The sequence below is a fragment of the Diadema antillarum genome, unplaced genomic scaffold (assembly GCF_040938485.1).
Source record: "Diadema antillarum isolate AM-2024a unplaced genomic scaffold, OU_Dant_1.0 scf00000187, whole genome shotgun sequence".
Lineage (NCBI taxonomy): Eukaryota > Metazoa > Echinodermata > Echinoidea > Diadematoida > Diadematidae > Diadema > Diadema antillarum.
The window spans coordinates 1-13,422 of record NW_027271076.1 but is presented as its reverse complement, the minus strand read 5'-3'; the positions used below and the strand labels follow the sequence as shown (position 1 = coordinate 13,422).

Below are 13,422 nucleotides of genomic sequence, written 5' to 3'. Positions count from 1 at the left end.
ATTTTTCAATAATTAGCCCATATCTTGATTGTATCTACATTCTGTATTATTCATTGTAGTATGTTTTGTTGTACTTTTGCTGTACATTGTACACAGGCAATGAACAAGAAAATACTTATATATATTGTGATATTTGTGTTTGTACATGAATGTGTATATGTACAATGATGATACAGAAACCAATAAATCAAATCAAATCAAATCAAATTCTGTAATTATCTTATTTGACACTGTGCAATAATGTATTGAATGCTATGAATGAATGCAACCGTAGCCTCAGTGGGAGGGAGAGAGTAAATGCAGTTTTTTTATCATGTTAGGCGAACATACTGTATGTCTGATTATCATTTCTTCTTATAAAACTTATTAATGATATGCCTACGACATATCAATGTTCAGGATGGGAAATTAATGGACATTATATATTGCAAGTGACAGTGACTTTGATTCAGTATCTCCTCATGATGTCACTTAAAGATAAAATGAAATAATTCTGCTTCTAATAATTTTGCTTCTAATAATGTTGTTTGTTAGAAAAGGCAGGAAACGACTGACAAACTTGACCCATGAGGTGCAAACACGTCACGTTTTCCCTCGACGATCTTTTTTTTTTTTTGAAAAGTGAACATTTTCTTGTCATGCAAAGAGCAAATTAATTTGTTCTTGTTTCATTGATAAGATAATGATATCATTAACATCGATGATTGTAATATAGATAGTGATGGTCATGATGGTAATGAAAATGATGATAATAATGATAATAATAATGATAATAATATAACACCAATCACAATAATAAATCATTATTATTATTATTATTATCATTATTATTACTATTAGTATTATTATCCTTATTATCATCATTATTTAAGCATCATCATATTAATCATGTTTATTAATCTGTCAATCTATCTATTTATTCATTTATCTATCTATCTATCTATCTATCTATCTATCTATCTATCTATCTATCCCTGCATTCCTTCTGCCTCTATTATAGAATGATGAAGCAGATCCTGGTTGTACTCCTTCTCGTGGCTGCAGCCTCCGCCAAACCGGCACCACTCTTCAGCCAGAATGAACGAATCCCTGGTCGCTATATTGTCAAGCTAAAGGTAGGTGATATTCACAGATATTCATGGATATTCACAGATAGTCACCTGGGGAGCTTCAATATTAAGGTTTCAAGAAAACGGTCTGTACTTTATTCCAACGATTACGGTCGTCCCATCTCTCAGTTAAGCAGCTGGCCAACAAGGAATATAACTATGAAAGACATGATGTGTAATTGTTGTGTACAGCAATTACATATTAGCTACTGTTGCATCTCTTCACAAAATTTCAATTTTCAACTCTAAAACTTCCTCTTGGAAAGACTGAGAGGGAAAAAAAGAAAGGCAAAATGTTGAGATTTTGTTTCTGTCTTTTTCATCATTAAATGTATTATTCCTATTAATGCTTTCAAGCATGTTAACAATGATAACTGTGCTGTTATTGCTACATTGAGTTTTGTTTTGTTTTTTAATCATCATCATGATTATTAGTAGGCTTACAATATCATTATTACCATTAATTATAGATTATCATCTATTAACATAATTATTATCCTTATCATTATCAGTTTTACTACTGTTATTAATGACCATTAGAACTACAATATTTTATTCTTTGATGAGCTGGACACGAGGATATACTCATGTAATGAACGCTGAAAAGTCAGCGTTCCGCATGTTGACATGATATTCAAGAGCACTGAGGCTTAAGTAGTACACGTTGGAATTATATATATGTTGAAACTCCTTGTGTTTCCGACTTGATCTATTTTACAAAATCTTTATATCATAATATTCTAGCATTTGCTATTTACACCTAAGTTGCGAGTGTTTCTGTTGTTGTGTAATCTACGTCTGTGTTAGCTATATCTCCCCCATCTTTTTTCTTTATGATTATACTCCTTTTACTTACATCCCATCTTCAGCCCGGTTGGGACAGAGAGAAAATAATCTCCAATCTCCGAGACAGCGAAGTGTTTTACAAGTACAGGAAAGTGTTCTCCGGATTTGCTGCACAACTCTCCGATGAAATGCTCGATTTTGTAAGCATTTTTTTCTTTTCTAACATGTCTAATAGGTATCAATAAACCGGCTCATTCTCGGTTACTTCATTTGTATGGCGACACGACATGTTGCTCGTGCGACAAATTGCTGTGGTCATATTTTCGCCAAGGACATAGGGTCAGGATTAAGGTTGCGATAAGGTTTTAGGTTTAAAGTTTGATGTGAGGATTAGGATTAGGGTGCGGGTTATGTTTGTGGGTAGAAATTATGTTAGGCTTAGCGTGCAGATATTTCATGGGAACAATGTTGTCGCAGGAGCAGATGTCACGGAACCGCTTTGTATAGCGATGAAATGTATCGAGACAACATGCCAGTAATGTCCAGAGTATTATCATGCTTTTGACTTGCGCAATGCATTTCGCTGCAGGGTCTTTGGTACCGTGCTGATTGACATCATTAATTGTGCTTATGAGCATTGTCTCGTGATATTATTCTACCAAAGCCATACCTGTGTGCTCACGCAGTGTGGGTGTGTGTTTGTGTTTTATTGACATTAAATTTGGTCATTATGGTCCTATACTCTATAATACCAAAGATTCCAAAAGATTACCTGGCATAGTGCGATAAACCCATAACTTGATCTCACATCATGATGTGATTAATAACACAAAGCAAATTGGTTCTAATTATACTATCAGCACGAGTAATGATGGAATATTAGTCCGATGCATAATGGACGTTCCATAACAAATATTTTGATATCACGAGACCATTACAGTGTCATTACCTCAAGAAAACACAGTTTGTCCTTGCCAGTTAAGTCCAATTAACAAAATTTCGAGACAATTATTTATCATCGTTGAGAGAGATAGAACAAATATGTAATTCAAAAGCAACTCTTGCTGTAATATCGACAGCAACGTTAACCTATGATCGTTGGACTCAAAGTCTTATCTTAGCAATGCCGTGGCTCCACCTATCCCATGAAATATGAGTGTAGCTGATAAGATCGGGATATCTCAGCTATATGGAAAAGCCGGTCTCACACTGGGTGGATAAAAACCTATTCGTATAACTATCAAGCAGTCATCATTATCATTATCACTGTCATAATCATTTAATTGTCGTTACTATTAATACTTTTATTATAAATATTATTGCTTTCATTAATAATATCAGAATTATTGTCATCATTAACTACCATCATCCTAATCATAAGCTTCATGGTTACTATAATCACTGCTATTTAAAGGTTAAAGTGATATAGGAGATAAGACCTTTGCCGACAAAACAAAAGGTACACTTATAATGCGGCAGACAGTATAGACAAGAAATGTGGCAAAGTGAGACGCGATAAGTCACATTATATAATCCATGGCTGTGTTTCATAAAGCTGTTGGTAAAGTTACACACTACATTACGAACGACTGGAATATGAAGAGCCAATAGGTGCGTCCATTTCCCCCTTACGTTTAAACAAAGTACAACTGTATGTCAACATTTATTTTCAATTTACATTGAGGCAAAAATGCACTTTCAATTATAAACGTGTGTTAACATTATTAAGTATAATCACTATGATCTAAAAAATAATGTCAACTTTAGCTATTGAAATTAACAATGATTAGGAAATCCACTTGGCTTGCTATACCAAAGTCGTTCGTAAAGTCGTGCTTAGTTTTACGAACAGCTTTGTGAAACGGGACCCATGTTTGTTTAAATGTGTTTAAGCTCCGAGGATCTGAAGCAGTTGAGTACATCGAGGAAGACGGGGTGGTGACGGCGGATTACATCCCGTCCTGGGGTCTCGACCGCGTCGACCAGATCAGCCTGCCCCTCGACGACAAGTACGAGCCCATCGGTAGCGGAAATAGGTCCAATGTCTACGTCATCGATACCGGGATCAACACCGAGCACGTGGACTTCGGTGGTCGAGCAAGCATCGGCTATGATGCTCTAGGGTCCGATGTAAGGAATTTTGTGTTTTGTTGTGTTTTTTTTATCAATGTTGGTCCAACTTTTCCCAAGACCATTTTTTATATGCATTGTTTTGCCTGATAAGGCTAACATCTTGCGATCAATTATGTCAGGTATGTCCTTGTGATATTATAGTCGATGTATGGTATTTAATAAGTCATGCATTCAATACAGTGTGAATAATACTTCATTTACTTATACTCCTATTTTACTCGGTGAATGCCAATTCAGGAATGTCTTTGCTAATTTATAGTACGTTGTATGCTGGCAATAAATTTTGTATGATATAGAATATCACTTTAGGCACGTGTAGAGAGGGAGCAGATAATGAGAGTGGTCGGGAGAGACAGGAATATAGAGAGGGAGAGGAGACACTATCTAGTGTCTTGAAAAAAAAATGATACTCAGGAATGTGCAGGATCGTTATCCTTCTTTATTCTAATTTCCTATTCATTCTTATGTTTTTGAAGATTCATGCGGTCTTAATGCAGAGCGTGATTTATGTCCCATACCTGATTTAATGGAGATGTGTCTAGGACCCCGTTTACAGTGCGAGGCTCGGTCGCGGCCGAGCCGCGGCCGAGCCCACCTTCATTTCAGTGTAAACGCGCAAAAGGCCAAATGCGAGGCCAAAATTGGCCTCGCATTTGGCCACGCTCTGGGGGTGGTCTCGGCCGCGGCCGAGCTCGGCCTTTTCTCAGTGTAAACGCAAACTGGGCCAAAATGCGCGGCCAATTTTAGTCTGGCTTCAAACCCTCTGCCCGTACTATTTCGCTATTCAGGATATTAACCCCCTCAACGTCAAAAGCTAGTATAGTTTAAGGTGGCTTTGTCCTGCAAAGGATTTTTCCTTCGGCAAAGGCCTTTGCCCGAACGGAGACTTCGTCGCCACGGAATTCAGTTGGCAAAGGGTCTGAAAACCAGACAATACCAAATTGCGTTTGTTTACAAGCAGAGCGCCACTGCGACTAAATATTGAAAGGTTTGAATCAAAAGCGCGGCCGAGCCCGGCAGTGTAAACGGACAAAATTGCGGGGCCCGGCCTCGCAATTGAGGCTGGGCTCGGCCGCGGCTCGGCCCAGCCCCGCACTGTAAACGGGGTCTTATTCATTTATTTGCTGATTTGTTGATTCTGTCAAGGAGGTTCAAGAAAATGGAGTCACAACTGTCTTATTTCCTTTGAACCCATGTTTGACGCCGCCGTGCACTGGAAAATATTTGAAGCATGTGCCAAACTGGATCTGCCGCGCATATACAATTGACAATTGACATATAATCACCAGCCACTTTCTGAGGAAGATAATTATGTCTTTGTGATGGTAATTACATTTCGCCAACCCTGCTTATAACAGATGGGTGATAATGTCATAATGGTGAAGACACGGGGATGCGCGAATAAAAATTGCGCAAAAAATGATGAAATAAAAGTGGCAATTACTCTACTGGCAATGCCCGGCCGATAATCTGATATATTTATTAATAAAGAATTATACTTATAGATTATTCCATTTCAGTTTTATTTGTCGGAATTAAGTGGAAAAGTAATAAAACCGGCTTTCCAGGAGGGTACAGTTTTAAACACTTTGACATGATACAGCTCTGATTTACACTTTTGCACATATTTCTGGACATGATTGACATTTTTTGTTTTACATGCTTTATCCAAATGTGTTCCAAAATTCGCGCCACATTCGGGAGAAAAAATGAATAATGAAAAGCTTGGTAGGGAATGCTGTTTGAATACTTGGAATGCACTTCGTACCCTTCTCAAATCGTTCTTACACATTCCGAATGAATTAGCCCTTGAATGCTGCTCGAATGTACTTGGAACGCTGTAGGAATATCCAGAATGCTGTTAGAATGCGGTCAGAATTTTTAGAAAGCACTTCGAATGCCGCACGAGCGCGGTTCGCTTGCTGCCCGAAGTCTGACGGTCGGAAAGCGCTTCGAATGCAGTACAAACTCATTTCGAATGCGGTCAGAACGTTCCCGGAATGGCTACCAAATATACTTTGAATGTTCACGAATTCAAACAGAATGCAACCCGAAAAATTAGAACACACTTAGAATGTACTTAGAATGCAACACGAATGTCCCGTGTGTGTCAAGAATGCCGCTGGAATGGTCTCTGATAGCGTATAAAATGGTGATTTTCACCAGTCTCAACCCGATCATCCTTGGACCATGTTGCTTTGCTACAGATTGCTGTCCTAGCCTAACCCTAACTCTAATCTTTACTCTAACCTTTTCACTAACCAGTATCTAACTGGGGGTAATTGTATGAGCATTTGAGCATTTGAGATATTTTGGCTGAATTAGAGGTGCAATACCGTTCCGATTCTCCCTCAAATGAGGTCAGATTGTTTCAAATGCTGTTAGAATGCCGTAGGAATATTTAGAATGCAATCAGAGTCCAATTAGAATACCCTTCGAATGCAGATCGATATTTCTCCACTTCGAATGCTCGTCGAATGTTTTAAGCGTGGGTAAAACATTCGGGCTGGCCACAAAAATGGGCCCGAATGTTTGGAACGCACTCAGAATGTCGTCAGAATTTTTAGAATGCACTTCGAATATGCAGAAATGCAAGAAGAATTTTCATTCCAACGGCATTCCGGCTCATTCCGCCTCTAGTGTGACGGGGGTATCAATCAATTCCGGCTGGTTCTGCTTGATTCATGCTGATTCGGAATTAGTGTGACGGGGGTATAAAGTGAGATTTCATTTCATTCAATGAATGAACAAACAAAATAATTTTATAGCCAACATATGTCAACGCTCAAAATGAATCTTCAGACTACTCAGCAAGACGGCGGCATCAAACCCGGCATCAAAGGCACAAATGCACGTGTGGAATTCTTTTGTACATCATATAGAAAACTGACAACTGTTTGAATTATTACTGCCCGTTGAACTCCATCTCTTAAACCTCCTTGATTCTATTCTGTGCCTTCGTCCTCATGTTCCAGGGTGAGTTGATACATAATAATATATCATTACACAAAGGGAGCCAAAGAGAGAGCACGGGAGAATTGGTAGAGATTCTTTTAGCAAGCCCTTAGGTTTGATTAATAATCAAACTCATGATTGGTATTGCTATCATCTCATTTTGTTTCCTTTCCGGGGTTCTTTACATGAGGAAAAGAACTTTCAAGCAATAAAGTCCAGTCATCTGTATAACATGCTCTTTGTGATATCAAGTCCTGTAATTACCATAGTAAAATTATAACGATGACTTGTTAGTGCAGCTGTGCAGAATAGGTAAATGGCAAAAATTATGCAGACATCTTTGCGCTCGATTTATATAATTTGTTTGTTTGTTTGCTTGTTTGTTTGTTCACTCGTTTGTTTGGTTAATGAAGATTTCTCTCCTCGTGGTGGGAGAGGATACAGGAGGTCAATATAAGGCCATTATTTCCAATTTAAAACCCTCTATCACGTTGATATTTCCCTTCGTCTTTCCTTTTACAGGGACAGGACTGTAACGGCCACGGGACTCACTGCGCGGGAACGGTGGGCGGGACTGAGTTTGGTGTGGCAAAAGAAGTCAATCTCATTGCAGTTCGTGTCCTGAACTGCTTCGGTGGAGGAACGACATCTGGTATGATCGATGGTACGTATACGAAGTTTACGTTTTGTTTTCGGTTTTGGTTTTCATGTTGGTTTTGGTCTTTTATCTTTTGATCTGGCTCCAGTCCAGATCAGCCAACATGGAGAGGTCCAAATACGTTTGCAATATTTGATGATAATAATACACTGGATAATTTCAGATTGTTGTGGAGTCTGAGACCTTTAAAAACTAAAATTGATGAGAGCGGTCAAAGCATGTGAAATAAATGAATGAATATAAGCCAAATAAGGCAATAAAATCGTTTAGCTGTATGTTGGACACCAGCCTCTTGTTCATGAAAGTATTAGTCGTAGAGAACACAATTTTAGATGATAAATGACTGTTTCGTTTACCTTGCGTTTACCAACAACAGCTAGGGCGCCCTCTGTTTTAATTCGAAGAAATACAAACTACAAAACCATCTGAACCCCGTTGTTTTGTATCTGCTTAAACTTGTTTGTCTGTTTCGATAAGTTAGGCAGTAGTCATGTTAAAACGGTGATGTTTATCCTCGATCATTGTCAATAGTCGCTAACCTTAGGATAAGTTCTATGGGGCGCCAAGTGTCGCACTGTCGATTTCGTTACGGAATCGGTCATTTCGTCACAAAATCTGTAATGATCATTTCGTCTATTAAAGGTTAACCGTCTGAACGTAACTAGTTACAGAACACTACGCCAGTCAAAAGACACGTGTCATATTCATATAAATAGCATGATTTCTTTATCATAGGATGCGAGTGGGTGGCAAACAATCATGTCCACCCTGCCGTTGTCTCGATGTCGCTGGGAATTGCCGGCAGCCAAGCCATGGACGACGCCATCGACGCCATGTACGATGCCGGAGTGACCGTCGTAGTCAGCGCCGGCAACAACAACTTCGAGTCATGTCTTAAATCACCTGCGAGAGCCACTACTGTACGTCTTCTGGATACCAACTTAAGACAAATAATTGAATGAATGAATAGACAAATAGATAAATTGATTACTGAACAGCTGTTGGCCATATATCACTATACACAAACAAATGAATAGATATGAATTTATCAATAATCAATGGAACGAAAGAAACAAAAATAGGAAATAAATACAGGAATAAATGTTAATTAGTAAATATCAAATGCACAATATTCATAGACTGGAAGAAATCAATATCCTCGGAGCGTGCTTGGGAAGCAGATTCGCTTCTGACTGCAAAGTAATCAAGTGTCTAAAAGTTTACCTTGATATGACATGAAAGAGAACCTGAGATACAAGAAAATTTTAGTAGAAAAAAAAAGAAGAAGAAAACAAATGCTTAGCTCAGCGAAATGATAATGATGCATGAGGGATACCTTGGAAAATAAAGGTAATATTTGTTTTGTTGTATTTCTGGTCGCGGGTAGTGTTCTTTTTGTTTCATTCTATGACAATGTTTATGTTATTATTATTTCATGTGAGTTATATGTACTCACGATAGCGCGACTGAAATCCTTCGGGGTTGTAAGGAAAATCATCTAGACGAAAAGGAAATCATCTAGACGAAAAGGAAATAATCCAAGTTTTGCCATAATAACACCGAGGGTGTGATCCTCTTCTATGTGGTGCTTCGTAAACGGCCCTATTTTTCTTCCACACAACAGTCGATTTCCGTGGGTGCTACCGACAGCGCGGACGTCCGCGCGAGCTTCTCCAACTACGGCGAATGCGTCGACATCTTTGCTCCTGGAGTATTGATCACCTCGGCCTGGATTGGCGGGACGGAGGAGTGGGACACGATCAGCGGGACGTCCATGGCTTGTCCTCACGTTGCTGGTAAGTACAGGCTCTGCTCATTGCTAAGAACGTCACAAGATCCGAAGGCGACACTATTTGCTTGAGGCTGGACAACAATTATTGCTCCAAGGTTGCAAAAGTGTAGGACTGCAGCTAGGAAGTACGACTGTATCTGTCAATAAGGATTCTACATAGTTCTGTCTATAAGTTGAGACAGCAGCTTTTTTACGTGTTTGTTCAGAGGAAAGTGAGTGATGTCTTTACCATTGTAGGGATAGCTTTGCGCAGCTAGGAAATTGTGTGTGAATAAAAGGAGTACTTCATCAAACACTTACAATACCACGACATGCAGACGAGTCACGTGGACACATACGCTCTACATAAGTGCTCTCGATTTCATTTTATTTATCTGTTATTTATTCATTTATTTATATATTTATTCATTCATTTATTTATATATTTATTCATTCATTTATTTATTTAGTCATTTATTTTTAGTAGTGCATTTGTAAATGGTATACATGTATTCTTGAGAGTAATCACTTGGCAAATAGTCACGGTGGTCAGAAGTATCCTACTTGATTGGTCGGCAATGGTCGGAAACTGGATGTCGACCAAAAATCTTCATGCGAAGTGAGTTTAGAGGTCGTAGAAAAATCGGCGCCCAGTCTTCGCTCATGTGTGGTCAGGACCTAAAGTTGGAAGACTAGTCTTTATGTGTGTTCGTTACTTTCCTATAGGAGCCGCCGCTATTCTGCGTGACCTGGATCCTACCCTGACTCCCGGCGAGGTCAAGGTACAACTCCAAGAGAGGGCCATAGAGGGCGCTGTCCAGGACGCCAAGGAAGGCTCGCCAAATCTGCTCCTCTATATTGGGCAGGGGACTGGGGGAGGTAGCGGGAATATTCCACCGACGCGGGACCCTGACGCTCTTCCCGATCCACGTAATTACACCAGTCTCTAGAATAAGTCCCATGGTATCTTTTGTTGGCAGTACACGCACTCTGATCAAGGCAGTGCTAATTATTGTTCTGTCCCTCTACATCGGAAGGTGTCGAAAGCAAGACGCTTTATCTTGTTATTGTTGTTGTTGTTGTTGTTGTTGTTGTTGTTGTTGTTGCTGTTGTTGTTGTTATTCCTCTCGATCATTTAGTTATGGTATCATCATTTTTTTTTTCGTGGTTTTTTTTTTCTAATTCTTCTTCCGTCGTAATTTTACTGCATTGATTTGCGAAACAAAGACACCAGATCCGAGACACTCCCCCCCCCCCCCCCAAAAAAAAGTCATGATAATGGCTTGTCATTGTACATCATCGCATGACGCAGTTTGACCGAATAGACTTAATTCTCTATCAAATCGGAATTTGAATTTTTTGGTTTTCATTTTATAGTTTGGTTACTAAAGTATCTTATTGTAGTATTAGAAATAACAACAAAGTACATGTAACACGTACGTTCCGCATAAAGTCTAGCAAAGACCTGGAGAAAAAGTCAGATGTATAATTTTTTGAAATTGTTATGAGGCCTGGGCTTGTTCGCTTTTCTCCGTTATGGCAGTTTGCAACGTGGACTTCACCGACGGTTCTGGCCGGTTCTACAGCCCGGGGTATCCCCTTGGGTACGACAATAATTTGGATTGTGAATATCTCTTTACGACTACTCCCCCTAACGTTGTGGCGCTAACTTTCAACGACTTTGGGTTGGAAGCTCGGGCCGCCTGCGATTATGATTTTGTCTCCGTAAGTATGCTGTAATGTGGCTCCACGCTGTATCTCCGGTTTGTTTTTGTTTGTTTCATTTTAGCTCATTTGGTGTGGTAGTTATGGTTGTTGTATTTTTCTCTAATGGCGTCTGTACACATCCAAAGTTCGCATCATTACGGAGGACTAGCGTTCATTTTTCACTTTAGTATGTCTATACCAGTCCTGTGTGAGGAGAAAACACGAATGAAGTTGCACTCGTTGAGGTGATTGCCCCATGTTTGCATTATGATATTATACAGTGTAACTGCTTTTGTTTACTTACATTGTTTCTATAAGCATACCATTACTTATTATAATGACTGTGTACAGCGTGTTGACACACACTTGCATCATGACTTTAGTAAAACCTTCAAATTGCCGAGATTGGTTCCTCGGTCTTATGTTTTTTTTTTTTTTTTTTTTTTTTTTTTTTTTTTTTTTTTTTTTTTTTTTTTTTTTTATGGGGCTGCTTGTTTTGTGTACAATATGCACATCAAGGAGGCATCGTGCATACACCTAATATTTAATCATTTAACGAATGTGTGACGAACGTCATCTTCATAAAAATAGTAAAAACAATTTTAGTTATATTGGTAATGTATTCACACACACGGCTGAATACCTTTACTCTTCTGCATAACGTAATGACAGATTAAAATACTGTATCATCGTAAATCGCAAGCCAGGTGGATACAAAACCGACGGATGTGACTGAAAATGATAGGATTTACCATTTCACGACATTTTATAAGTTGTATCGAACACATTTTCTTCTTTTTTTGGGGGGGGGGGAGGAGGCGGGAAGCAGTTATTCTATACAGGCTGTACTATGCAACAACAACAAAAAAACACCACCCCCCCCCCCCCCAAAAAAAAAAAAAAAAAAAAAAAAAAACCAAAAAAAAAAAAACAAACAAACAAACAACAAAACTAAACAAAACAAAACAAAAAACACGAGTTTTCTGATCATTTACATTTTAATCATTATTATTGACTTTTTTTTTGTTCTGTTCCCGCCTTGCATTCCACTGTTTATCGTCAATGATATTCTTCTTCTTTGTGTATCTTTTACTGCTTGTACCCCCTCTCAATCTCTTTCTTTGTCATGTTTGTCATCATCTTCCTCATTTTCTCATTCGTTTCTTCAACCCTCCTCAACATTATCCTCTCTCCCTTTCTATTTCCCCTTTTCTCTATTCCACTTTCTCCCTTTCTCAATCTCTCCCTCTCTCTCTTTCTCTATCCATTCTCTATTTCCGTCTCTATCTCTATCCTCTATCTCTCTATCTCTATCTCTATCTCTATCTCTATCTCTATCTCTATCTCTATCTCTATCTCTATCTCTATCTCTATCTCTATCTCTATCTCTATCTCTATCTCTATCTCTATCTCTATCTCTATCTCTATCTCTATCTCTATCTCTATCTCTATCTCTATCTCTATCTCTATCTCTATCTCTATCTCTATCTCTATCTCTATCTCTATCTCTATCTCTATCTCTATCTCTATCTCTATCTCTATCTCTATCTCTTTTATCTCTATTTATATCTTCTTTCTTCCACAACAGATCTACGACGGCAACAGCACGTCCGCCTCCCTCATGGGCACTTGTGTGGAACAAATAGTCCTGGTATTGTTCAGAGCACAGGCAGCAGCCTCTTCATGCGATTTGTGACGGACTTTTCTGTAAATGTTGTCGGCTTCTCCGTAAACTACGACATGTGGGAAGTGGGAAGTGAGTATAAATCCCCGTGCAAGACTTAAACGTATCCGGGCAATTACCCCCGTCCCCCCCCCCCCCCCCCGGCAATTACCCCCGGCTAAATTCTGGTTAATCGTAAGGTTAGAGTAAAGATTATGGTTAGGTTTAGGGTTAGGAGTTTGGGTTAGGGTTACGATTAGGTTCAGGATTAGGATTAGAGCCATGGAGAGGGTCCGGCTAATTGCCCAGGGGGTAATTGCCCTAGACCCGACTTATAATGATACCAGGTCTGCCAACACTCCCACATCCAAATCAGGGAGATTCCACACAGCAATCAGGGAGATATCTGTACGTTGAAAATTAGGGAATCAATCAAAATACAATATCAGGGTATGAAACTGTAACTTATTACCCACATCTTAACAGAAAACTCCATCGATTTGCTTCAGTGGTCAAAGAGAAATGAGGATAGAAAGCACGTAATCCCTTCCCTCCAAGATATATCCATTGCGTTCACACAATGATATGCAGTTCCACGAGCATCCAAGTGCTTTTAAACTTGGAAGAAACAGACCCATGG

The 13,422-nt window shown here is 39.1% G+C and overlaps 1 protein-coding gene across 1 annotated transcript; it reads left to right on the top strand.

The window, feature by feature from the left end:
- Nucleotides 1-1,004: 1,004 nt before the first annotated feature.
- On the top strand, nucleotides 1,005-12,875 carry LOC139723369 (extracellular serine proteinase-like; the record flags this gene model as incomplete). Its single annotated transcript, XM_071634625.1, has 9 exons — nucleotides 1,005-1,115; nucleotides 1,979-2,095; nucleotides 3,789-4,025; nucleotides 7,506-7,647; nucleotides 8,377-8,561; nucleotides 9,266-9,437; nucleotides 10,139-10,342; nucleotides 10,956-11,141; nucleotides 12,708-12,875. Coding segments are annotated over exons 1-9 (1,522 nt in total), but the record flags the coding sequence as incomplete, so codon positions are not given.
- Between the last annotated feature and the right edge of the window lie 547 nt (nucleotides 12,876-13,422).